The 24,878-nt window shown below is 35.3% G+C and overlaps 1 protein-coding gene across 1 annotated transcript in view; it reads left to right on the top strand.

Annotated features, from left to right (window-relative positions):
• The window catches only part of LOC126835635 (uncharacterized), a 42,768-nt gene extending 18,192 nt beyond the window's left edge, over positions 1–24,576 (top strand). The window contains exons 2-8 of the mRNA XM_050568339.1: positions 11,492–11,730; positions 17,031–17,203; positions 17,319–17,507; positions 17,643–17,942; positions 18,545–19,619; positions 19,813–20,365; positions 23,300–24,576. Of these exons, the coding sequence (XP_050424296.1) occupies positions 11,492–11,730; positions 17,031–17,203; positions 17,319–17,507; positions 17,643–17,942; positions 18,545–19,619; positions 19,813–20,365; positions 23,300–24,174 (3,404 nt within the window). The 3' untranslated portion in view covers positions 24,175–24,576. The remainder of the gene's footprint in view (positions 1–11,491; positions 11,731–17,030; positions 17,204–17,318; positions 17,508–17,642; positions 17,943–18,544; positions 19,620–19,812; positions 20,366–23,299) is intronic.
• Positions 24,577–24,878: the final 302 nt, after the last annotated feature.

Below are 24,878 nucleotides of genomic sequence, written 5' to 3'. Positions count from 1 at the left end.
GCTATTTCTGTTCGCGGATTCGTCGAAATCATATTGGAAATTAGGACAATGCACGTCTATTGTACTGATATGATAGCGCTCTTTTAGTCGTCCAGACCTTTGGAATAGTTGAACAGTTAATTTGAAGAAAAAAAATGTTTAACTTTTACATTTTTCACACTCGTTGTTTAACTTAAAAAAAAAATACAGAATTATAATTCGATTGGATATGTCACTACAAATGTATTAGTAAGGATTAGAAATAACTGATGTTCGAACAACTGTTGAAACTGCACTGTAGACCACATCTTTTGACAAAATTTGATATGATTATTTCATCATAAAAACTTGATTTCTTTGTACTACCAAGCGCCATCAGGCTTGAACATTACGTTTAAAGCAACTCTTGCTATAGAAACAGCAGAACAAACGAAACACGTGTACATTATATATGATGATAACACAACCCTTTATGTACCGCCGCCGCCGTGTTGCTGTCACTCTGCTATTGCTGCAGTTTCTAGTTTCGACGTACGTTGGATATATTTTTAATTTTCGTCACTCACCTAGCAATACAATATATTAATAGTACAGTAGCGAGTACGGAGTGCTCACATAAAACAGTGTAAAGAAATCAACCACAAGATACACGATAGGTAATGAGTGGTCAGCATTAATATATTATACGAGTAGGTTAACCTCACGGTCCGCAACTTGGCTGAGCGGGCGTTAAATTAATATACAAGTTTGTGATTTAAAAAAAAATTATGAATATTATTATTATTTGTTAATTACTGAGAGTATTATTTTATTATGATATTTACCCGTTAGTCGAGTATTCCCCTGTGATTTCACTGATCATTGTTGTCAAAGCCTTCATTATTAACATGGTTTACGCAAATGAAGCGCATCGCATTTGTAGTTCCGGTTTTAATGTTATTTTGCCAATTAGTTGCAGGCAATAATGATTATTTCGTTGTGATTTTTAGCGCGATTAATGCGATTGTGGACATGCCTTGATGTGTTCTACATACACCTACCTACCCTCGCACATAGCACCGCCGGATTTATTGTGTTAATTTGTTATACTCAGTTTCTGGCGAATGTGCACTGAAATCCGGCACCCCGGATTGATTCGTTTCGCCTCGCTTTGTAATCAGTAATCACGGTCGTTTAATTTGCCAGTTTCCACTTTTATGTTAAGTGTTGGCATTTCTCGATACCTGACAATAGCAACATGAAATTAACGAAAATGCGTCATGGCAAAGAAGCCACGTGTATACTACGGACTGCGGTAGTCGACGACCACAATTTATAATAACAGTTGAAAATTACTGGGTCGTTTTTCAAAATAAAAAAACTAGACGTGTTTTAAACGAAGGGTTACTTTCAAAGTTCTCCAGAAGTAACCATAAAGTAGTAGTTCTATTGTTTGTTTTGATCAAATCCGAATTATACACATAATATTGTGCAATGATCTGCATTAAAATATAAAAAATATATAACGCTGAACTGAGGACAACAAGGTTTCAAACAAACACAGTGCAAGCTCAGACTATCATTAAAACCGTTGAACGTATTATAATAGATTTTTTAATAATATAAAATCTGCGGTAAATCATAAAAAAATAATCTGAACGTATGGATCTGTTGATAATACTGGAATACTGTAAGCAAGAAGTCGCCTTTTGTTATTGTTTACATTTTCTCCATAAAACCTATAAAATACAAAACTTATTGGTATTGTAGGCATGATCAGTCGGCTAAAGATAATTTACTAACGTTTACAAAGTCTATAGTTATTATACAATATAGTTTTATATTGTCACACCTTTCTTTTTTTAATAGTTATTTCTCACAACGGACAATTTAAAAAATAATGTTTCTGTGTTAGACGAAATTTTGGTATTGTTAGATGCTTCGGAGTTTGGAATTAAAAAATAATTATGTGGGATTACAGCTATAGAGCCGGAACTTAAAAAACAAGTTGAATGGATGGTAGTGATTGAACTCCGACATGACTATTCATTCTCACGTAGAAAAATATTTTTAGTTTTTTTTTTTTAACTAATGTCTAATATAATCTAAGTATAATATATTATTGTATACAAATACTATATTAAAACTAATTATTCAGTATGCATTTTAAGAATGTCGGTTCATTGTTTTTATTGGTTTTTGACATCAAGAGTTGGTAAGAAATATGATTGATATAAATTCCAAAAGTTATTGCTATAGTTTAGGTCTACTATTAAGCATGAAGACAAATAATAATAAATATTATACCGGGCGACTATCTTATTAGTTTCTGGAATGAGTATCACTTTAATATAGAATATAAGCGCGTACACTGTCTACATACAGTAGCTGGTGTGCTTATGTAAAACACAAGGATCCCATATGGAAGTGCTAGACACGCGGAGAGTAGAATGGTTTTGTTTATAAGGGGAAACCTTATGTCAAGAACTAGATTTTTGGTTAAACACAAGTACTTTTACATAACGACCCGAATACTTTAAAAATCAAAAGTCTTATACGCCTAAGAACGCATCGTGTTTCTCTGGTGTTTTTTTTTTACCTACATAGCCCGTTGTGTGTGGTGTGTGAATGTGTAGTTAACGTTTTATTAGGCGGCGGCGGAACTGACGTAATTCCATAGCGGCATTCTCCGGTCTTTGTAATGCGTGTGGGCGCGTTAGTTTTCTTTCTTTTCTATATATTATTATATTGTACTCGGGAATTCGGAAAGAGTACGAAGACCACAACGGATGTCCTTGGACCGTACACGACCAACCCTCGGAAATTTCTCTCGCCTATGCCGTGATTTATTTTTCGACGGCCCGTCTCCACGATAAAGCTACAAACGAGATATTAATCGCGGCCCGTATTACAAGAATACAAGAATACAATTCCAGTCGATGACGGTGCGCGAATTACACCATGACGTGTGTTCAATTAAAACATCTGACCGCCGACCTCCGTGGGTGTCAATTAATTAGCCATCCATCTTCATCCCCACGACAAGGCATGCGTTTGGCCCCGGCATAAGTCGTCCTGGTACGGACAATTTGTTTACTGTCATTCGACTCAAAACAAAACGTTCGTGCTATTAAGCATATATTGTTTGTAATAATAATTATATCTAAGATATTGGAAATCGCTGGTATCTAATCCGGATGGAAGAGTCAATAGACCTCGTCGTCGCCACGAATCCTGACTCGAGTAGATTTATTATTATTGTCTGCTGGTAACGGAGCTGTTGCCCTCAAAGGGAAGAGGTAAAGAAGGCAGTACGTCGCAGTGTGGAAGTCAAAAGAATAAAAATCTCGTTTAATTGGTTCCGTGTACGATGAGTAGATACGGCGACGGCAGCGAGTTCGTTATGTTGGACCTATCGCGCCGTATGTTAGATCCGGCGTTCAAGTAGTATACAATATTATATACTATAGTATAGTAATGTATAAAGGGCGGACAGCGAATGTACTACAAGTCTGTACGGTCTTCGGTATGTGATGTTCTGGTATTGAAAAGCGACGGCGGCCGTAGCAGGGCAGAGAGCCACAACAAACCAATGGAAATCACGTTTTTTTCTTTCATTCCCATCTCTTGATAGACGAGAAACTATTCTCTATCTCTCTCTATCTCTCAGCTTCTTTATTACGAGATAAACCGCTACACTGGTGTATTGTCCTCGTCACTAAATAATAATATGTTGTTATTATTATTATTATTATACACAAGTCACAAGAGCCGCACACAACGCTGCAGATGCTAGCGTTTTATTATTCCTATTGTAAACATGAACGGTGGCGTCTGTCGGTTTTGCGCTCGCGGTACCAAACTTTTAAATTAGTCGGTCGACGACACGAACGAAACCTCGAAACGCCATACGAAATTAATTTTTGAGTTAACAATAACTATTAACCCGCCCACTCGAACGTAGTTTAACGTGTTAACAATTAACCGTTGAATTGTGTATATTTTTATTATATTGTTTTTAGGCTACTGTCTGGTCAACGCTGTACAAAATTATCGTCATTATATTGTTTAATATCGTCATATTCGTCATTAAGCGACAGGCAAGGCACGACTACAAGTTCTCAACACGGTATTCCTGTATTATTTGATGGTGACCTATTGTGCAGTATATTACATAACATTCGTACCTTGGAAATCGCGGTTTTTTAATTTTAGTTAGAAATATACCCGTAACTGGTACAGTGTGGTGCCACATAACACTCATTTTTTTATCATATCTATCTAAACTGATTTTGAAATCTCCTAAAACAAAATAAAGGTTTACCAAATAATTTTATTTTATTTACTGTTAACTACGTACTGAATAACTAAATTTTTATACATTTAAAATATAACGACAAACAAAAACAATAAAAAAGTAGTATATTTCCCCTAGGATTTATTTGGAAACATCGGGTAATTACTCGGGCATGTGTTGACAATACTTAATGACAGAATATATTTATTAAGCTGCTAATCATTATAATATATTGTACACTAGGTATATGCTGTACGTTTGACTTTAAAATATTTATTTCTCCGGAATAAATAGCTTGAATAACGAAACGCATTAATAACTTAGTACAGTTTCCTTTTTTTCTTTCTGTATTTTGGGCTTTGTTTGTCAGCTTTATTAATCAGCGCACGTGTACTCGTATATACTGTATACTGTCCATGTTCTTAAAGCCCATGACGATTATAGGAGATTTATGTTGGTAAATAAATAGTATTTACATTTGATTTTTAAAACGGTCAAGTGTCACCAAATACGACCGAGATAGTTCTGTGGTGATTCCGGAGGCACTGAGGCGACTAATTTAAGACGTTATTTTTGGAATCGTTCGTTCTAACATCAGAGATTTACCCGGGGGTGAAATCGAGTGATAGTTTCACTACTTATGTATGTGTTACTCGAATATCGCATTTGAGTCGCGGCGTAAACCTTGGTATTCAATTAGTCTTGAAAACCCCTCGCGCCCCGTCGCCTAACACTGTAGAGACCAGAAATTTATGGTTATTGCTTTTCAAACCGCCGGTTTCGTAAGCCCTTGGTCCTTTTCCTCTGAATGACTGTTCTTAATACACGTCATAAGAGCATCGCGGTCGAGATATACCTTCAAGATTAAATTTTAAGACCATGCAGTTCATCTATATTATATTATACATATTATGCACACACACACACATACGTACTAACTCCCAAAATATGAACAAACGCATTAATAGCAAATCGCATTTAGCACCACATCTTGGGGGTATACTGTTACTCCTAGAGAATTTGGAACGTCTTAAAGACTCTAATTTATTCTTGTTTTAAGCTTTCCAATATATTAATCTAAAATTAACGTGAGCTTTTCTCAATGTAAATTGCGCATCAAGTTTATAAATTCAGCGACACGACAATGGCGCGAAATTGATTTTTAAAAAAGCGTAGTGCTCACGACTGTGTTTATGTACACATTGTAAACAGCAATCCCATTTAACCCGGGTAAATTGATGCACATTTTATTGCACAAGGATTACGATATAACGTCTATGAAGCTGTCATTAGATTGAGAAAGTTGTGTTAATATGTAAAGTATCTGCAAAAAAATTAGATTAGTTAAATTCTTACTTAGTTACAACAAAAATGTACAACCCGTTGCAGATAATTTTATGATTCGGCAATATATATTATGTAGGTACAGGTTTTTTGTATAATTCTAAGATCTGTAATAATGAGTAAATTTATCCATACCATTTATGAGGTATTCATACCATTTCTAATTCCATCTTACGGAAACCTACTGATGACACATAAAAAACACTTCGTTAGTTCTGTGTAAATAGTTGCTAAGTAAAAAAAGCAGAAATGTTTTAATATAAGCCTTAAAAGATGTGATAAAATATTTGAAGTGAGGAAATATTATAATGTAATCTAAACAATATTAACCACCGTTGCCAACAAATAAAATCTGTGTAAATATTACTCTGTGTAGGAATTATCAAAATTTTCATGTAAAAATTCAAATTTAGTTTACTTGGCCAAAAGTTTAAGTCGGTTTTTCTGCTTTGGTTTCCATACTTCCGACCTAGTAAACTACATATTATAATACTATTTATGTATTTACACAGATTTGATTTGTTGATAATGGTGTAAATTATTTAGTACTCGCGATAGAATCTACCGCTGAGCTGATTTTTCATGTGAGTATTTTATTGGGCAAATAATTAGAAAAGGTTTCCCCTTCAAAATCGTGAAAATCACAAAAAATGTACATATTTTTCAACTTACAAATACGTCGCTCTATAGCTATTTTAAAAGTATTCGAATTAATTCGAAATTTGTATAGAATATTCATAAAATAAAGTACTATCGATAAACGTTAACAACCCATAATAATATCATAAGCTCTTTCCCCTAGAAGGGGGTGGGAACTTTTTCTTTATTTCTCTTAAGATTTAAAAATTAAACTGAAAGTAGATCAAGAATTAGGCTGTAGCCTATATTAAATATATTTATATATTTATAAATCTATTTAGTTATATAAACGATTTTTTTAAAAATCTGTAGGCAAACTTATTTTTATATAAATATTGTGCATTGAGCGTTGTACATTTCTAGATTTCTATGCGTGAGTGAATCAACAGACAACAGACAGGTATTTGAAAATATTTTTATTATACCTATTTATATAATTTTAAAATATCTATCTAACGTTCCACTAATGTGACTGGGGGATATTTGTATTTTTTCATTTGTGAATCTATGTACAACGTCCTGGTACAACTGTCAGTTGACATGAACCGTGACGCTTTGAATTTAAATTATCATTTTGAAACTTATAGTTTCACGATTTTAGCTATTTATTATTTTCGTTTAACTATTTGAGTTCTTATGCATATTACATTACAGCCCTACAGTTAAATAGATTGATTTATATTATAAAAATGTCTGATTTATTAAATAAAGAAGTGGTTAAATATGACCACGGAAAGAATATTTACCGTTTGGAAATATACTCATTGTTTTAATAATATTTTTATAAATAGAAGCTATTTTTTTCATGATTTAATAATTAATATTAAAATAATATTCTCTAAATTATAAGTATAGAGGAAACAATAAATAAGTGAACTTGTTATTACAATAACGTTGACACATACTTCGTGGCGAGGCTATCATTATAGCACTTCAAACAATACCCAAACCCATAAGCCTTAATTATAAGCTACAACAGTATTAAACGAGGAAACTGCTAGAAAAAAAGTACCCTGCAGTATATAATTATTTTTAATTTATTATCTGAAATGGTCGATGTAAAATTATTTCTGTAGAATTCCTACCAGAAGCGATTCCGATGGTTTTATTGGTAAACATACTATAATAACTGTCAGGGAACATGCAATTTAGCATTTTTTTATCGCGGTATATATATATATATATATATATACGTATTTTTTCCCTAAATGTTACCTATAATGACATTTTGCGTTTACGTATCCGTACGTTCAGTTGGAAGTCTGTTGTAGCTTTATAGGAAAAGGACTTTTATTTTCAAAAAACGAATTGAAATTCGAAATTATACAAATCGATAAAGCAATTAACAGGTGATTTCTACTACTCAATCCAGTTTGTTTTTATGCAATTTTTTTTTAATAGATACACGTATACAAACACTACGTTTGTACCGTTTCAAATATTAATTTAAAAACTAAAAAATAAATACTAAGTCTTCCTTATCGCTCTACAGCCGCCTACAGTCCCTAAAACTATTACTCTGTCACCGACAAATACGACGAATCTATGACGGCGCGTTTGATGTTTTTCGTTCCAACTAAATACATGCACTTAAAACAAAAACTCATTATATGAAAAAAAAAACAAAGCAGTGACAAAAAATTATTTTGTGTTCTTCTTTGAAGTAACTCTACTTGAATACAATAATTATTTTTAATAATCCTGCGTGAGTAAAACAAGATATACATATTTTTGGCTATATCATCCGATGTACATACGAGTATAGCTTGTAATTATACATGGTCTGTGCGTCACGAACTCCACAATAATTCTGATGATGATTAACTATTGAGCAGGCGTCTGATTTAGATCATGCCGATTTAAATTAACTTAATCTCCCTTGTTGTGTCTGTTTTTTGGTGCCAACCATAAATATAATATTTTGCTGGACATTTCTAACATGCAAAAATATACTATTGGTTTGGCTCTTGTTTTTATCTTGAAGCGATCGAACGAGGTCAATATCAAAAATAGCTTTTTTTATTTTGTTTTCATTTTACCGAGCTCGCCAGCTTACACACGTTTCCCTCTAGATTCCATACAACCCATACACTTGAACATTTAAAATCATATTTTCAGGGTTAGGCGGTACAGTGTGAACAGATCGAATCGGCGACTTAACAGGTCCGACCGCCGCTGTTTAATACCATTACAATAGAGGTATACGGCAACTAACTTACATAATATTTATTATTTTATTAGCTCGATGTGGTGACATTCCCACGGTGGTTTATCTCGATAAAAGAACTGCCGGCTCTCCGTGAGACATATTTTCGAAATCGCATCACGTTCTCGAATAAAAAAGCAGCTGTCTTTCTCTCTCTCTATCTCGCTCTTTCTCCGTTCCAGTCTGCAGTATCTCTATTCGCCTGCATCTGTGTGTAACCCGTACTTCTGTAATGCTTCTCGTGCATATATGTCTGTATGAACTAGCCACTACCGAGATTGTTAAACGTTCGCCGTTAGTACACGAGACAACCACCTTAGCAGTCGGCAACCGAAGACCGGTCCCGTTCAAGCACCGGTGAACACATTTTATAGACGCGACGGTTAGCCGTGCCTTATATAGACACAATGTCCGTTTTACTAGCAGTCGAGCGGAGTTCACCGAACCGTAAAACTGCCACCGTCGCCTCCGGGCTTAAGTATGCTTAAGTCATACGACGACGTACGGTCGATCACGGTAGAGGAAGAGATAAACCGCGATGACGGATGAATCAATCGATCAAGACGGTCAGTCTTAACCAAAAAACAGTTGTCGGCTAACAGGATCTGACCGGAAAAGAAAAATTAATACTTGAGGCAACGACAATAATGAATACCATTATAATATAATATTATGTATTCGTCCAACACTGTCATCTCATGTTTGCAGTGTTGGGTCTTCAAGGAATGTTAAGCTACAAAAACATGATGATGATGATGATAATATGTTGTCAGAGAACAAGACTTCCGATAGCTCAACACCGTTGTGTCAATATAATAATATTAGTTATACGGTTATGTGCGGGCGCGTCGTCAAGTGTTTGGACTCTGGCCAGATGTTAGTCGTTGCGACGGTGAAAACTTTTTTTTTTATTAATTTGTAAAACACGCGACACCTGCCACCTGCAAATAGCAGTAACGTTGTAACGTAGACTAAATGCATCGTAAATGCCTACTGTTGTTATAACTGTATAATATATTTAATACATGCGAGTAGCTCGTGGGCGTATTTATGGAGGGAGGGGGATATGGGGGTTTTCAGGCAGCAATACACCAATACACAAGACATCGAAAGAAAAGTGACCCCCAAAGAGCTATTCTTATTAGAAAGTTAACGGGACATTCCAAAAACTTTGCTTTTATGTAAACGTGTTCTAGTGGCATTCGACTACACGATCGATCCTCTTATTGTTTAAAAAAATAATAAATTGTAGTTGTTCAACATTGATACTTAGCTAAAGAAGATACATGACTAAAATAATGTATTTATGACCAATTTTTATTTTAGGCTGAAGAAATCGGAATGTTTATTGTACGATGTTATTTATAACATTATTATATAATATGTTTCATCTAGTTAAAAAGTAAAAAAAAACATATATATATATATATATATATATATATTAATATATTATAATATAGTAATTATTTTGTTTATTATTCAATAAATGATTTTATATGAGCTTTTAGAGAAACTTGAAATCTTAAGTACTAATTATTTTTCAAAAATATTTACTTAACGTTAGATTGTAATTTTAGACTCAATGATACATTCGTGCAGATGGGTAGTAGATACTATAGCTAAAAGCATTGAGTATAGATTGAATAATGTTTACTTAATGCTAAAAGCAATACTTGCAACACATTGATATTAAGCTATCGCGACGATTTCAATTATAGTATACAATAGTGTTGCGCTTTAACTGGAAATAATTACCAAGTGTCACGGTTAAATATATTTGTAATTGGTACTGTATAACAACTATATTATATACAAACCGTATCATGCGTACGACCAATTATAATTATTAAGCCCGTGTAACATGTACACACAGGTATATTGTACAGTCATAATAATTAACTTATTCGATTTTTGTCAAATGACTCGTCAAAACTGTTTTTTTAAGGTTGTTATAAATCCTGTTTTGTTGGTAGTTATTCTTTACAGTTAACTTAAATCTTGTTACGCTCCCATAAATATTATTACAGATTACTGAAGAAGTTTAAATTATCACAATAGATATTGTCTATTGTGTTTATTTTGCCTTTTTAAAAACTATCATTTCTTCTTCTTAAAAAAAAATTGAATTCTTTTAAATTTTTACATGAGTGGTGAGCACGTAGAACTGAATGTTATTTTTAACATATTGTATAGAATTGATGTTGTGGAATACGAGTATATAGTGTACTTAACATATAATAGGTATTAAAATCAAACGATAATCTTAGATTTCTCCTCGTACGATTTTTTTTAATATCCGTAACCGATACTCGGCCTAGATTTGATGTAGTTCCCGTGCCGGTATCGAGGAGATTAAATGTCATGCTCAAGAGTTGCGTGCAAATTCAACGCCATTATGTAAGTGCTATCGTACAACGTTCATTCGCGGAGAGGTCAGGACCGTTTAAGGGAAGCGGGTTATGTGTATGCAAAAAGCGTTAAAGCTTTCACTGGAATGACATAGTGACTCGCAAGCCGGCTAGAAAGGGAAACCTAGTAAAAATTATCCGCTTGAACGTACGTAACACGGTTGTGCAAACAAAAGGGACGGCAGTTGATTGTAAAAAGTGTACAAAAAACAAAATTATCAAAATAAAATGCTTTTTTGTCCGTTGATGAAAACAGAATAACAAGTCGACAGCCTTAGATGGGACACATAATATACTTGTGAAATGATTACCAACGTGACTCTGTACAGCGTTTTTTTCCCATAATGCTCGTAATTATTATTGAAATTAAATGTATAATATCCGACGTATAATCCGTTTTGAAAACTTACGATTTGCATAACAAGTATCAATTGATTCCGTGAGAGCATTGCAATATCGTCTGCGGCCTCGGTAGAGAAACGTATTTAGTTGCTCAAATATTGAAATAAATTCCGCGCTTACTGCAAACTGTTAAATGATAGTCACACACAACCGTGTGTTGTGTATATAATTTGACTATAATATTTTACTCTGCAGGAAACATCTATCGATAACCTTGGCGTGTGTTTTTCGTTACAGCCGAAAGTGATCTCACGGCGTTCAGTTTGAGGACTGACAACTTCAAGAGCAAACAGCCGGAAACCAAGAACTTGCTGTCGGCCGACAACAGACCCGCTTGGGTAAAGAGACTGTACGATCAAGCCGGCGTGCCCAGTAAAGTATACGAATACAAACACCAGTTCCACAGGGCCGAGACCAGAAGGAGGAAGCGTTCGTTGGACGACAGTTGTCTGCACAACGACATCGAGCTCAGAAAGGTATGTATACTAAACGGTGTGTACGATAGCAGTGTATCGTGTGGAAAACAGCGTGAGATAGTTTCCATTATGTTTTATATAGAAGCCACAAAAGTTTAAAAAAATATCCGAGTAAAGTTTTTAAACCGAAACCTGCGGCCGTAAACAAAAATCGTTTCAAATGCGGATGATTATTTGATAAGATTCTATTTGAAATAATGTTATATCGTATTCCAATTGGCATAATTAAACGCGTTAACGGTTAATTGCAAATTAGATTTACGGTCATTCGTTATTGGACGCCTTATTAATTAGGCCACTTTTAAGTATACCATTAAGTCAATTAAAAATTAATTCGATTTTCAAGCGCTGGACTTTTTTACTGCGACAAATGCAACGTCAAGTGTATAATATAATATAAAAGTATCAATCAATTTTGGCTTGCTGTGGTTATAAACTGTGACGGCTGATAGATATTATTGGTGTACTCTGATGGATATAATTAAATATTGAAAACCGATGAAGTAAAATAAACATTTTTGTTGTTGGCAAAAGTAAAATAAAATGAACGTTTGACGTTATAATTTAGTCGGCAGCTCGAATGTCAATTGTTAATAATAATTAATATATATTGTTCTAGGATTTCACTCGATCAGAGGCTAGCGTTCGTGACTTTTTGTCGTTTCCTTTCTAAAAAGACAATAATATAATGAACTACAAAATGTTCGACACGTTTCGTTAGCCTGCCTATTATTATTGTATATTACTTTGTAGGTATCCAAAATTCTTTATTTTGTAGAAAAACACTACAGTGAACACGGTATTATTCCATTTAACGTTTTCTCGTATTATGTTATTGTACAATACAATAAAGTTACCGAATATTTACGTTTTTTAGTATTTCCTAGAGAAACCATAGTCAACATTTTCAGCAAATTCTTCTTCTTTTAACAAGTATTTTAATTCTTATACACGTTTTTATTTAAGTTTCAAAAGTCGATAACAGTAAAATAATGTCCTACGTTTAATGGATTATACGGTGTATATGTATATTAATGTTGCCATTTTTAGACCTATATATTTAATCCAGAGTGAGCACGCGCTCGTGTGTGTTAAGAGCTATTTGACACTGCCGCTTCGACGAATCAAAATATTAGCCGTACTCTGCGGTTTGTCTTTTATAAAAGACGCTCTAATCTCGCCGAGACGCGTGCTGGGACGCAAACGGGTTTTTTGGGGATCCGCTAGTACGAATTTGGTATTTCAAACACGAACTCAGAAGAATTAATTCGGAAAACAACCCTGGCGCTTTTTCGCCTCTCACCCTCCCGCGGGTTTTATTAATTCCGGACCGGCCGATAATAATAATATTGCCATGTTATTGTGACGGGGCCAAACATTTGGCGCCGGTCGGGTTGCGTCTTCCACCCCCTCTCCGCCGTTTGCGTAAAAGCTGTCGAACTTGAACCGCATTAATAATTTTTTTTGTTCCGGTCGCGAATACAGTATTGTATAACAACTCGACCGACGTCCGTTTGAGTAGGACTCCACGTTTGAAAATTAAATCCCGTCTCTATGAAAATAATAAAAGAAATTGTAGGAGGATGAATTAATAAAACCGGACGCGCAACAGGTGTGCCGAACTTGCACCCCGCCAGCTGCTGCTGCTGCTGCTGTGCATAGTGCTGCAGTATAGTAATAATAATTATTGTAACTGACGACTCCCATGCACGGCTAATAATAATACATAACTTTAAATTCGCATTTGAATTGTTAAAAATAAAAAAATATACGCGGCCGAGGCGTTTTTTATTCGCACGAACGCTACTACTAATTCTCTAATTTCTTTTTAGCCCTCGCACTTATTTATCCGTTAGTCATTTTGTTTTTTAACCGTCTCTGACACCGCCTTAAGCCGAGCGTACGAAAATAGAGAATTAAACAGTCAAGACATCAGTGTGTGTGTATTTATAAATTAGCAGTTTTGCCGTCAGCTATGTTCCCTGAAATAATCTAATGACCTAATTGTTTAGCGAGCGAGTAAAAAACATTTTTTTAAACGTTCTACAATAAGTCCAGGGTAACCATATATTTTTTTAAACAGAACAAACATTTTTTTTCTTCATTTAAATGCCTTTTTTTGTTTAGGAAAACCATTGTTCTCCAGACCCATTTCATTGGTACGCCTAATATATTTTTAAACGTTTTTTCTTATAATTACTTTGTTTTAATTAATACTTATGTTTAAACATTGCTATTCAAATTTGTTCTTAATATTTTTACGATATGTCAACCCAGATTATGAGTCATATGGCAGTACTTCTTATTAATAATAATCACATTAAAAAAAAATATTCATAACACGCAACGTGTATATATGTTTTTTCTTAAATTGCATCATGTTCTTCAAATCAAACTTTTTAAATATACATCATATTTATATTTGTATATATTAATCTTTAACCACTGCTTATAGGCTATAGCACTTATAGAATCCAAATCTGGCTCCCTTTGGCTTTAAATGTACCTTATTTTACTATGCAATATTAATGTTTTCTAAACGCCTCGTATTGTTTTTCTACTTTAAGAGTTGGCTCACGGCTTACAATAATTGTCGAGATGCTAAAACAGAAATATAAAAAACACAACTTATAATATAATTATCACTGCTAAACAATAATATCTATTTGTGTTCTTAACTGACCTATATTATTATATGCACGCTTGTTGTGTATTATAATACGCAACTTGTGTACAGTCTAGTCCTAAATGTTTCCTAATCACATAAGCATATTATTTTTGTATAAACAATATGACACTTATGGAAGTCTTGTAATGCAAAAACCCTGAATTGGAAAATAATGTAAACACTATTTATCGTGAATTATATACCAACTATTGTAGGGTTCGTATAACTGTATAGCGTTAAACAACTTTTTTGACCTATATACATTTCTTACAGAACTGTACTTTTAATTTAGCTTCAAATGTGGTACAATTAAATTATAAATAAGCTATAGATGTACATGTAGTCAGCGAACTTATGTGGTATTCTTATTGAATGACGTTATAAACTTATTGTACAAACCAACTAAATACGTTGATGATATTCATTATAATATTACCTAATGCTAAAACGTGCAATTCACTAAAATTGTCTATACTTATTTAAACATTGATTGCCAACAAAGTTAAGCGAAAAAAAAACAACGGTACCATCTACAACTTTGCATGAACATATTAAAATATGTTTGAAGCTAATTCCGTGCTTCATAAAAATTAAAACACTAAAAATTGTTTCGACATAGAATTTTTTTAATGTATGTAAATTTATTGGTTGTATTTTTATTAATTATGTTTTTTCTTCTTATAGTTGCTATATTGTTGAGTAAATTTTAAGTATGTTATGCTGTATAACTGTTAATCTATAATTATGAATAATTACTATAAATTCGGTCAAACTATTATTAACAACCTAATTTTGAAAAATCGTATGCTAAATAATTATATTTTAGTATTAAATTCTTTGTTTTGCTAATTTAATTATTCTGACTATTAAAATATAGTAAAAAACGGATTATAGTCCATTCATAATATTACATACTAAATAAACAGCTACGATAGCTCTACTTTTTTTTATGGTTAAAATTATTTCTAAATACTTATACTTTAATGTACCTATTATTCTTATTTAGTCGAAATGGGTATGACCGTTTTCCTATTCGTATAAACATGTGAATAGAAAATATAACAACACTATTAAATTCTCCAATATACAAAAATATCTCCAATATCAAAAAGTCAAACTGATATACTATTAAGTATTAATGATTTTACGGTACATATATCGTATGTACACTTGCAAGTATTTTGTTTTGTTTTCATAGCGTATGAGTACTCCTTAAAAGAAAGTTTTATTAATCTTTTATAATATAACATAATATCTGAAAATAATACAAATAAAAAAGTATAATAAAACGAAATGCATTTAAGGTGAAAAGGTTTATTGATGTACACTTGAATATTACTGTAATAGTATGGTTTATAGTGCGAGGCGATCCGTGTAGATAATAACATCTTGAATCGAACCGGTCAAGGTTTCGGCGTTCTTGTCGGTGAAAAAAACAATAAATTCGATTTGGACGCCACTCGTCCAAGGCGTTGAATTTAGTGTTTTAATGTCGCGGTACCTATAAACCACCAATTATTCTCAGTCGTATCTATATTTTACCATCATAATACGGCAGAAAGCAATACATTACAGAAGAAACATAAATTACTTTAAACATTAAGCTAACAATACTCGTCACGATTAAATAGTAATATAAGTTCACTATACTTAATACGAGCCGACCACAAATATTATTTAATAACGTAGGTTAATAAATTAAGTACATTTTTTAAAAACATGTTTACTCAAACGTGCACTTTTATTATCATTTTTTTTTTTACTAGTGATTTTACTATTATGATTTTTTAACTATTATTTTTTTTTTTTTTAACTCATATAATTTTATTTAAAATTATAAAACATTAAGTTCTGGCCATCGGATTCTAGCTAACACAATCAGAATTTAGTAAAACAAATTTTTTTTTTTAAATACTGCCCGTATTTTTTCTTAATAAATTACTAGTATCAAGGCCAACATGCAGTAATAAACTACATACTATATTATGTATATTAACGATAAAAACTTAAAATATGTCATTGAAAATTATCCAAGATATGACAACGTACAATAAAAATTGACATTTATTTTTATTTTCAAACACAGAATTATTGTAATTTGTTTTATAAAGATCTTTAGAAACATCTATAAGTATGTATTAAATAAGTTTATCTGAGGAAACGAATCAAAAAAAGTTCTCATATCCACTTTCCAAACATATGTAGTACGCAAAATATTATGATTTAAGGATTTAATGTTTGATGTGAAACACAAATATTTCGAACCCCCGTCGACACTTCGACCATAATACTGACATTCGGGTCACTGTTTGCGCTATGTTGAAGATGATTCACCACACTACATAATAAATATTCCGTATTCTCCTTGTCGGTTATTACTGTACTATCGAATGAATCGGTAGCAAGTTGTACGACAGTCCGTGTACATGAAACTTACCGTGTTTGTTTATATATACTATATTGTTATAACAATGGTATGATGCGAACAGCGGTAACGCATTGGAAACAATTGGGCTGGCGGATGTTATTTATCGTGGCACAATACAATCTAACTTAATGACCCGCGGGGGACACCCGGGAATGTTGGGCCAAACAATTATATCTAAATTTCAACTGTAATTAAACTTTGCAGCCCGCGGCGTTGACCAACCTTCGGCCGTGGACGTCTGAAGAAGTGCTCGGCGATATCACCGTGGCTCCTGATTGTTCGTCGCGAATTCCCAGAGATCCAAGTCCGTCGTACACTGATCAAGTGGATCATAAGCTACCGTCGCCGGAAGAACAACAACACGTGGTGGCACTCAAGTAAGTGGTCTTCACAAAATGCCATCATGCTTTATACTCTGTAATACAAACACTGAGTGTCAACATACACCGTGTGGTAACAGCCCGTCTGATCTCATTGACTTCATACGTTTAGATTCCCTCCGCAAATCGTGGAAGTCGACATTTCCGGCAGGAGTTTCAACCGCATGAGTGCGCTCAGGAGATCCTTGCAAAACGTCGAGTACGAGACGTCGGTTAGGAGGAGAAAGAGCAGAAGACCCCGAGGGAAGAGAAGAAACACTATTGCCGGTACCGATCAAAAAGAGCTCGAGGCGGTTATTGGGTAAGTAATTACGTTGTTATTAATATTATAACTTTATTGGCCCTAGGGTGTACTGTATAACAATATAATTATTATTGTTGTTGCTGATCAAATCACCTTTATAACTAGTTATAATTGACTTTGCGTTTGTTGCAGATCGTTGTCGGACAGTAACAAAGATTCGGACGACGTCGTGTCCAGCAGCACGACCGTTGTGGTGACCGAAAAGAAATCAAATCTGGACTTGCTAAAAGACTGGGGAAGGACTAGGCTGAAGCAGTTTAAGAGTATCGAATCATCGGCCGGCCTGGCCGCCGTCAAACTAAGAGAAAAGGGCAAGGTAGGCCTGGCGAGAAGGAAATGGGACAGTAAAGACGAGCCCGTGCATTCTTCGTCGGGCAATTGGTCCGCTAGCTCGGAGAGCGGACAGTCTACGTCCACTAGTCACGTACCAAGGTAACCGACGAATTCAATTATTATATTATGATTTTGGAAGATTAATTCCGTGTCGACGGGCAATGTGGGAAAAGTGTGAGAACGAGAGTTCTTATAAATAACGAAAGAGCATCGGTGATCGTGCTGCGAAGACACGGCCGACATGATCCAGAAATTCCACTGGTATAATATACTTTTTGTGGTTTGCAGTATAATAAATTCACATCAATTTCATTTTTAATCGTTTTCGCCAACGGGTCCGTATTTAAAAGCGAACAATTTTATAATACGTATCGGGAAAAGATAATATTCTATGTTTTTCGTTATAATATTATCTTATTCGCGGGAAGACTCTTAAATTATATAGTAACGTGAGACGAAACGCGTATTGGAGTTTAGATTCAATATGAATATTGAATATACTTTAATGCGTAGATATTAATAGGTTTAAGTATAATACGTAAAATATCTACAAAAAGCAAGTACAAAAAAGAAACACAATTAGGTATATGTATATTTTTACTCGTCTGAACAGATTAGAAATAATATTACCGTATTGGCAATCGTGTAAGATATTGTACACAAAACGTAAACATTTTTTTCTTATTATTTTTTTGTTTCAGATCAAGCGTTAGCAGTTGTAGCGGTAGTACTAAGCCGAATTATCATGGCGGTAGTTCGGTTACCAGCGACGAGGGGGAAACCGGTTCCACGTATTCGTGCGACACCGAGGGCTATTACACATCGTTCCACGTGGACAGCGGTCTCAAGACGTTGCGCGAAGAAGATCCGCCCCTGCAGCCCATGTCGGCTTTGCACACCACGTCCGCTTTAAGTCCGAGTTTCCAGTCGTCTTCGGCCGAGAGCGAGTACGACGTTTTCGGCAGGGGCAGCACGTCGACCACGGCCAGCTCGGCCGGAACCGTTTGCACGTCTCTGATGGTGTCGCCGCCGAACGTGCCTGAGCGGGGTGGAAGCAAGCTGTCCGACCCGTACGGGGGATCGCTGCCGGACCGGAATCTGCACGCCGGATGTCCGCCGAAAGACTCGATTTACGACAAGTCCAAGACGGCGCCGTCGCGGTTGACAAAAGAAAACGTGACCAGGTACAAGGAGGAACGGCTGATGATCGACGTCAAACCTCGACCGAACGTGGAGAACTGCGGCGATTCGCCGGACAGCGGTCACAACACTTGCAGCTCGCCTGTGGACTCCATCACCAACCCATCGGTGGACCTGGAGATGTCCGAGTGTTCCGACCTGGAGGGCATCGACCGCGTGGAGAGGCTCAGGGTGAAGACCACCATCAACACTAGTCGCATACCATCCATGTGTGTCATCACGCCTCCCATCAGCGACGACGAGGTCAGTCTAAAGACTCTGCGACAGACCGGGGTGGAAGACTACGACGAGTACGTGACGCTGGCCCACGTTATGCCAGAGTTAGCCGCCACGGTCCGACCGGTGCAAGTCGTCAACGACTTTGTGCACATGAACGAACTGCCCGCTGGTTCGCTTGAACGAAAAAAAATGGGAGCCAGGGTGACGTTGAACGCCGAAGGCAAAGTGATATACACGTCGGACAGTCTGAAAAGGAGGAAAAAGATACACACGACCAACACGTTTGAACCCGGACCGTGCGTGAGTACCAACGTCGAACTGCAATTGCCGGGCATCAAGAAAAACGTCATTTCACAGGTAAGCGCATTAAATAAAAAAAAAACACATTATACGATCGAAGAGTCGGGCTACGAGTCGGAAGCATTTATGACGTCATATTCTTAAAGTCGTTAATCGAAATAGAGTGCCCAGTATCGGCCGATTTCTGTATTATTTTCCTAATTAATGTGTGTTACGTTTAATTAGTAATTATCCGTTGTCATGTTTTCAGGCCATACCGCGGTCTCCTTTGAACATTAGACCGGTCGCCAAGCAAATCTTCCCCGTTCAGAAAACCGCCACTATCTCAAAAACCCACAGTGGCGCTCCTCAAAACCCGCAGCCCAGCAAGCCCGTCAACGCCGGTCCCATCGTCAACCCGCAACTCAAGCCACTGGTGCCCATATCGTTGTCGTGCTCGCCCGGTCAACGGCGTTCTAGGACGTCCGCGCCACCGGTGACGGCCGCCACCGTTAACCACATGATGACCCGTCAGTCGTCCCGCGTTGTATTGCCGGACAGTTGCCGGGATCCAAACAGCGGTAAACCCGTGTCGCCACTGATATCGCCGACCCGGCGCAGTCTGTCGCCCAAGGAAGTGGTGAAAGGCGCGTACGTCCGTATGCAGGACCCGACCGACTGCTTGGAGACGAGCCTGGACGAAATCAAATCGGTTATCAAGCGCAGCGACAGCTATAGGCAAGCCAACTCCGACAGCCCGAGGCCGGCAAAGTCGCCGAACATGTTGATGGCACTGCAAAAGGCTCGCAGCGAGAACGCTCAAGGTAATGACTTTGCCAACAGAACGGATATCTGGTAACCGTAAACTTTTCACCACACATAAAATCACTCTCACACACAGCACTTTTTTTGTTTTCACCTTTTGTACCGCACCGTATTCAACCGTTATGTACATAATAATTATACACCGTTTGTAACGCTATTCAGTTTTTGTACTACCTACTTACCGTATGTTCGTAAGTGTAGGATTTGTATTTAGTGTATTTTGTATTTTTCTACGCACTTGGAACAACGGGTTTTCCAACGTAACCAAAAAAGTATTATGTTAATATAGTAATATGAAAATTGTGCGTGTCCTGCTGGCCGATTATGGTGTAACAATCATTTTTCACACTTTCTCTATTCAACGGGGTTGGTGTTTAACAATATATATATACATGATTATAATCGATTAATACTATCATGTGAATAACAATAGAATTGTTTGAAACTTAATTAATCTAAATTCGCAACGAAAACGAATTAATAATGTTCCTAATCATTTTTTTTTTTTACTAATTTACTGTTTTTGGTGTGATATTGCATGATGTTTTGGGTTTAATATATCGCACACGAATATAGTCTATAAGTACATGTATATAATACCCGAATAATTATTAAATGATTTTAAGGAGATTTATGCGCAGTTCTCATGAGCTATCAAAATCAACAACTTCCTAATAAAACCGTTGAAATAATTTTTTCCTCAATCCGTTTTTATCTGTTGCCCCTAATACCTATATTAAAAAAAACTATTCTAAATTTAGTTTAAAAAAAAAAGAAGTTTTCATTGTTTTTCCTTTGCGTATCGTTTTTCCCACCAAATTTCTATTGTTAACTACAATTTATTTTGTAAACCAAGATGTAATTACAATATTGGCCGTGTAATATTTCCCAGAAAACGCTGTATTGCGGTCGAGCCTTAACGCTATTGTTTTGTCAACGATCATTATTAGCTGCTGTAGCCTGAATTGTTTAATCAGGTGTGCAGAAACCGGGATTCGTTATAATTTTATTTTGTTTTAAACACCGAATCAGTTGCTTTTAGCTCTTTGCTAAAAAAAAAAAATCAGCCATAACGTTTTTGCATTTATCTACGTTAAGCAGATAGTACCGTTCCCTCGACTGGCTCGAGGAAGATAACGAGTGCTTCACCAACGCCAATTTACATAACAATATCATAATAGTTGTTGTATTTTTTTTCCAAAGTAATACCAATTCTGTCTTCTTAGGAAATTTATCGCGACCCCGACCTTATTTTTCAAAACCGGACTCAATTTACAACTACTGACCAATTATTCATGGTATTTTTTTTATTTTTTATATTTGTGCAGGACTGAGCCTATCAAATCGTTAGGTTCTTCTAAAATGCAACAGTCATCAATGTAAATAAACATTAAACAGTATTAGGTATTCTAAAACATGCGCAAATAATATTATTATTATTACCAACTAATAATAATTGTAGAAACGTAGACAAATTTTATAATTTAATAATTATTGTGTTTAATTTGGGTTTTTTTTTGTAAATTTGTGTATGAATTTATTATTTTATTATGTTTTACACAAGTGTTGAAAATGATAGCAAATAGTTTTGTTTTATTATTGTTTTGTTTTGTATTTTTACACGATACGGTCGTGATATAATAATCTCGAGTGCAATATAGACATAATAACTATGACAGACATAGTATTATAATAGTAGACTGCATATTATTATTATTTAGAAATAGAATAGTATATAATGTAAATACATATTTTAGATTTTTGCATGGACTATTTTTACTAATTAAACGAATTTTATTTGTCTTGTTACACGATATTGTATATACTTTATTTATTGAACATTTTGTTGTGATTTATTGCCTTAACCGTGTTTAATATTATAGTATGATATAATCTCCAGATATATGGACTTCACACACAGCTAATGGTTTAGTATTTTTTGTTAGTATTGTTGTTTTACAACTTTCGTTACCTATTATATCACTCGCCATTATTTATTATTTTTTGTTCACTTTTGTTTAGCGCTTTACTGATCACAAATTATCGCTTTGGTAAAATATTTATACTTGCATATTATATATTTATAATATATATTTTTTGTATTCGTATTATCACGTACACACTGTATGGTAGCTTTATTACCGGTAATAGAAGATTAAAACAATTAACACGACTAGTTCATTAACGGCTGAAGGTAAGATTAACCTATTTAAAAATGATAATATTATAAAAATACAATCAAATTTGGAAATTGACGCTTTATCGAATAACAACAGAGTACATGGAACACTACATAATTACAAATTTCTCCTATCACCTTATATCATGTACATAACAACAAAACAAATTTTATTTAATTATAGAAAGATCTTTTTAACGATTTTGACCCGTCTTAAGCGGCGCCTACACGTTAAAAAATATTGATTTACTATAATTGTGTCGATGTATTGAATAAACGAAACTGTATTGGAATTATAATGCGCAATCCTTTATTATCTATTCTAAACCATCAATAATATTGATCAATATTTCACATTGACAATAATATTGTTCGTGTAATGACTATATTGAAGGATTTATCAAAATATCAAATAAAGTAAAAAAACTTGTATTTTTATTGAAGCGCTGTCAATTATAATATTAAGAATTACTGTCAATATTATTGAACAGTGTCATCGCCAAATACAATTTCACAGCGCATCAATAAAAATTAATCAATATACATATTGGTCAATGTTTCAGTACAGTCAATCATGATCAATATTATTGATGTTTATGGGTCATAGTTCATACCCATAATATTTTGCATAAGCTCTATTGTAGCGTCAATGTCCAAATTTTTATTGTGTTGACCAACCAACAACCTTTTAATGAATATATGTTTCGTAAACCGTTTTGGTTGTATATTATCATAATTATAATTTTTTCTGTAGGAAGCTGCACCGGAACGCCGACCAAAAACATTAATAACAATCGTAACAATGATAGTTCTGAGGTGGATAACAGCAACGTTTCTGCGTCGACGCCCGTAAAAGCGCATGGCACGCCCAACCGGATCGACATGAGCAGCGCCAACCTGTCGCCGATCCAACGGAGTCCAGCGGGTTGTTACGGTCGGCCATCGCCCGTTAGCCTGTCCACTAACAACAGCAAACGGTCACCTCCGCCGTCCGCGGTCACCGTACGTCCGGCGTCCGGTCGTTCCGCGATGGACTTGTACGCTGCCATACACGAGTCGAAGAAACGGTTACTGGGCGTTTATCAACCCGTGCCTGCGACGGCGGTGGAACGGCACCCGACGCAGGCATCGCCACCCGGCCCCGTCGCGGCAGAAATCAGGCGGCCCGCAGAGCGGCAGTCGGACCGCGTGCACCGTCGAGACAACAATCCGTCGACGGCACGGTACGACTTCAAGCGGTTGCTGTTGCACGCCAACATGTCGGGCGGTCGTCGAAACGGTGGCCAGTCGGCCGTCACTAGGCTGCAACAGCCACCGCCACAACCACAGCCGACGAACAGAACTAGCGTTGTCGAAAGCGGCAGTCGGTTGCTGAGGTCTGCGCCGCCTCAACCGAGATTGCTACAAACGACCGGTAGGGCCGGAAGAGCACAGGCGTCGTGGAACAAGTCGAACGTGCTCTCTTCGACAATACAGGAAGATTGTCGCGAAGATGAGGACGGCTACGGCTCGGGTGTGCCTAAATCCACTGCACTCGTCAAGCAAACCCTTAGGGGTTTTGCCGACAAAAACAATTGTTGTGCAGCCGTCGTGCCTACCGTCGTCTCCACTTTAGAAACAGCGCTTTGATATCATCTAAGGTCGTTTAATATTAAATCAACATCGTGAATATTATTATTGTAATGTTCCTCTCGGAGAATACCATTATTATTGTTTCATCGGTTGTCACATGTTATAATATTATTATAGTGTACATTTATAATTTATTTTTCTCATCGAGACAATAATATTATTATCATATTCAAGTACCTATTTCACATTGTTAAATAGCTATTTATTTATATATTTAGTTAAAGGTAAATTTTAAAAACTATCTTATGATCGGAATTGACTAAGCGGTTTTGCTATTTATTTTTTTTCTTATTGGACCGCAATTTTCTGTTTATATATAATAATAAAACGTTTTTGTAATTATTTTATAAAATATTATAATTATATAATTACGTTCATGATAAAAAGAAGATATTCTAAATTATTGTAGTATAAAGCTAAACGCAGCATTTTTAATATACGAATAAACTATTATATTTATCGTGCGTCTAGTCTCAATGTATAAAATATATTTATTATTGTATCTACATTATAAAAAAATAAAACACCAACCCTAATGTCAAAACTTTTATACTTGGTTTTGTTAATGATAGATAGAACATAAATATATTATCTCACTAGCGAATAATGATATACCTGCAAATAGATGTTAAGTTTCTGTTAATATCTTTGTTTAAAACTTCAAATCGCTTTTCTCAAAACTAAAAATTTTTTGTTGTGGT

The sequence above is a fragment of the Adelges cooleyi genome, unplaced genomic scaffold, assembly GCF_023614345.1.
Source record: "Adelges cooleyi isolate 19-005CV unplaced genomic scaffold, UGA_ACOO_1.1 ACOO_flye_CR_arks_rails_tigmint_CR_PRNA_23, whole genome shotgun sequence".
Classification (NCBI taxonomy): domain Eukaryota; kingdom Metazoa; phylum Arthropoda; class Insecta; order Hemiptera; family Adelgidae; genus Adelges; species Adelges cooleyi.
This window is presented reverse-complemented; position numbering and strand designations above follow the sequence as displayed.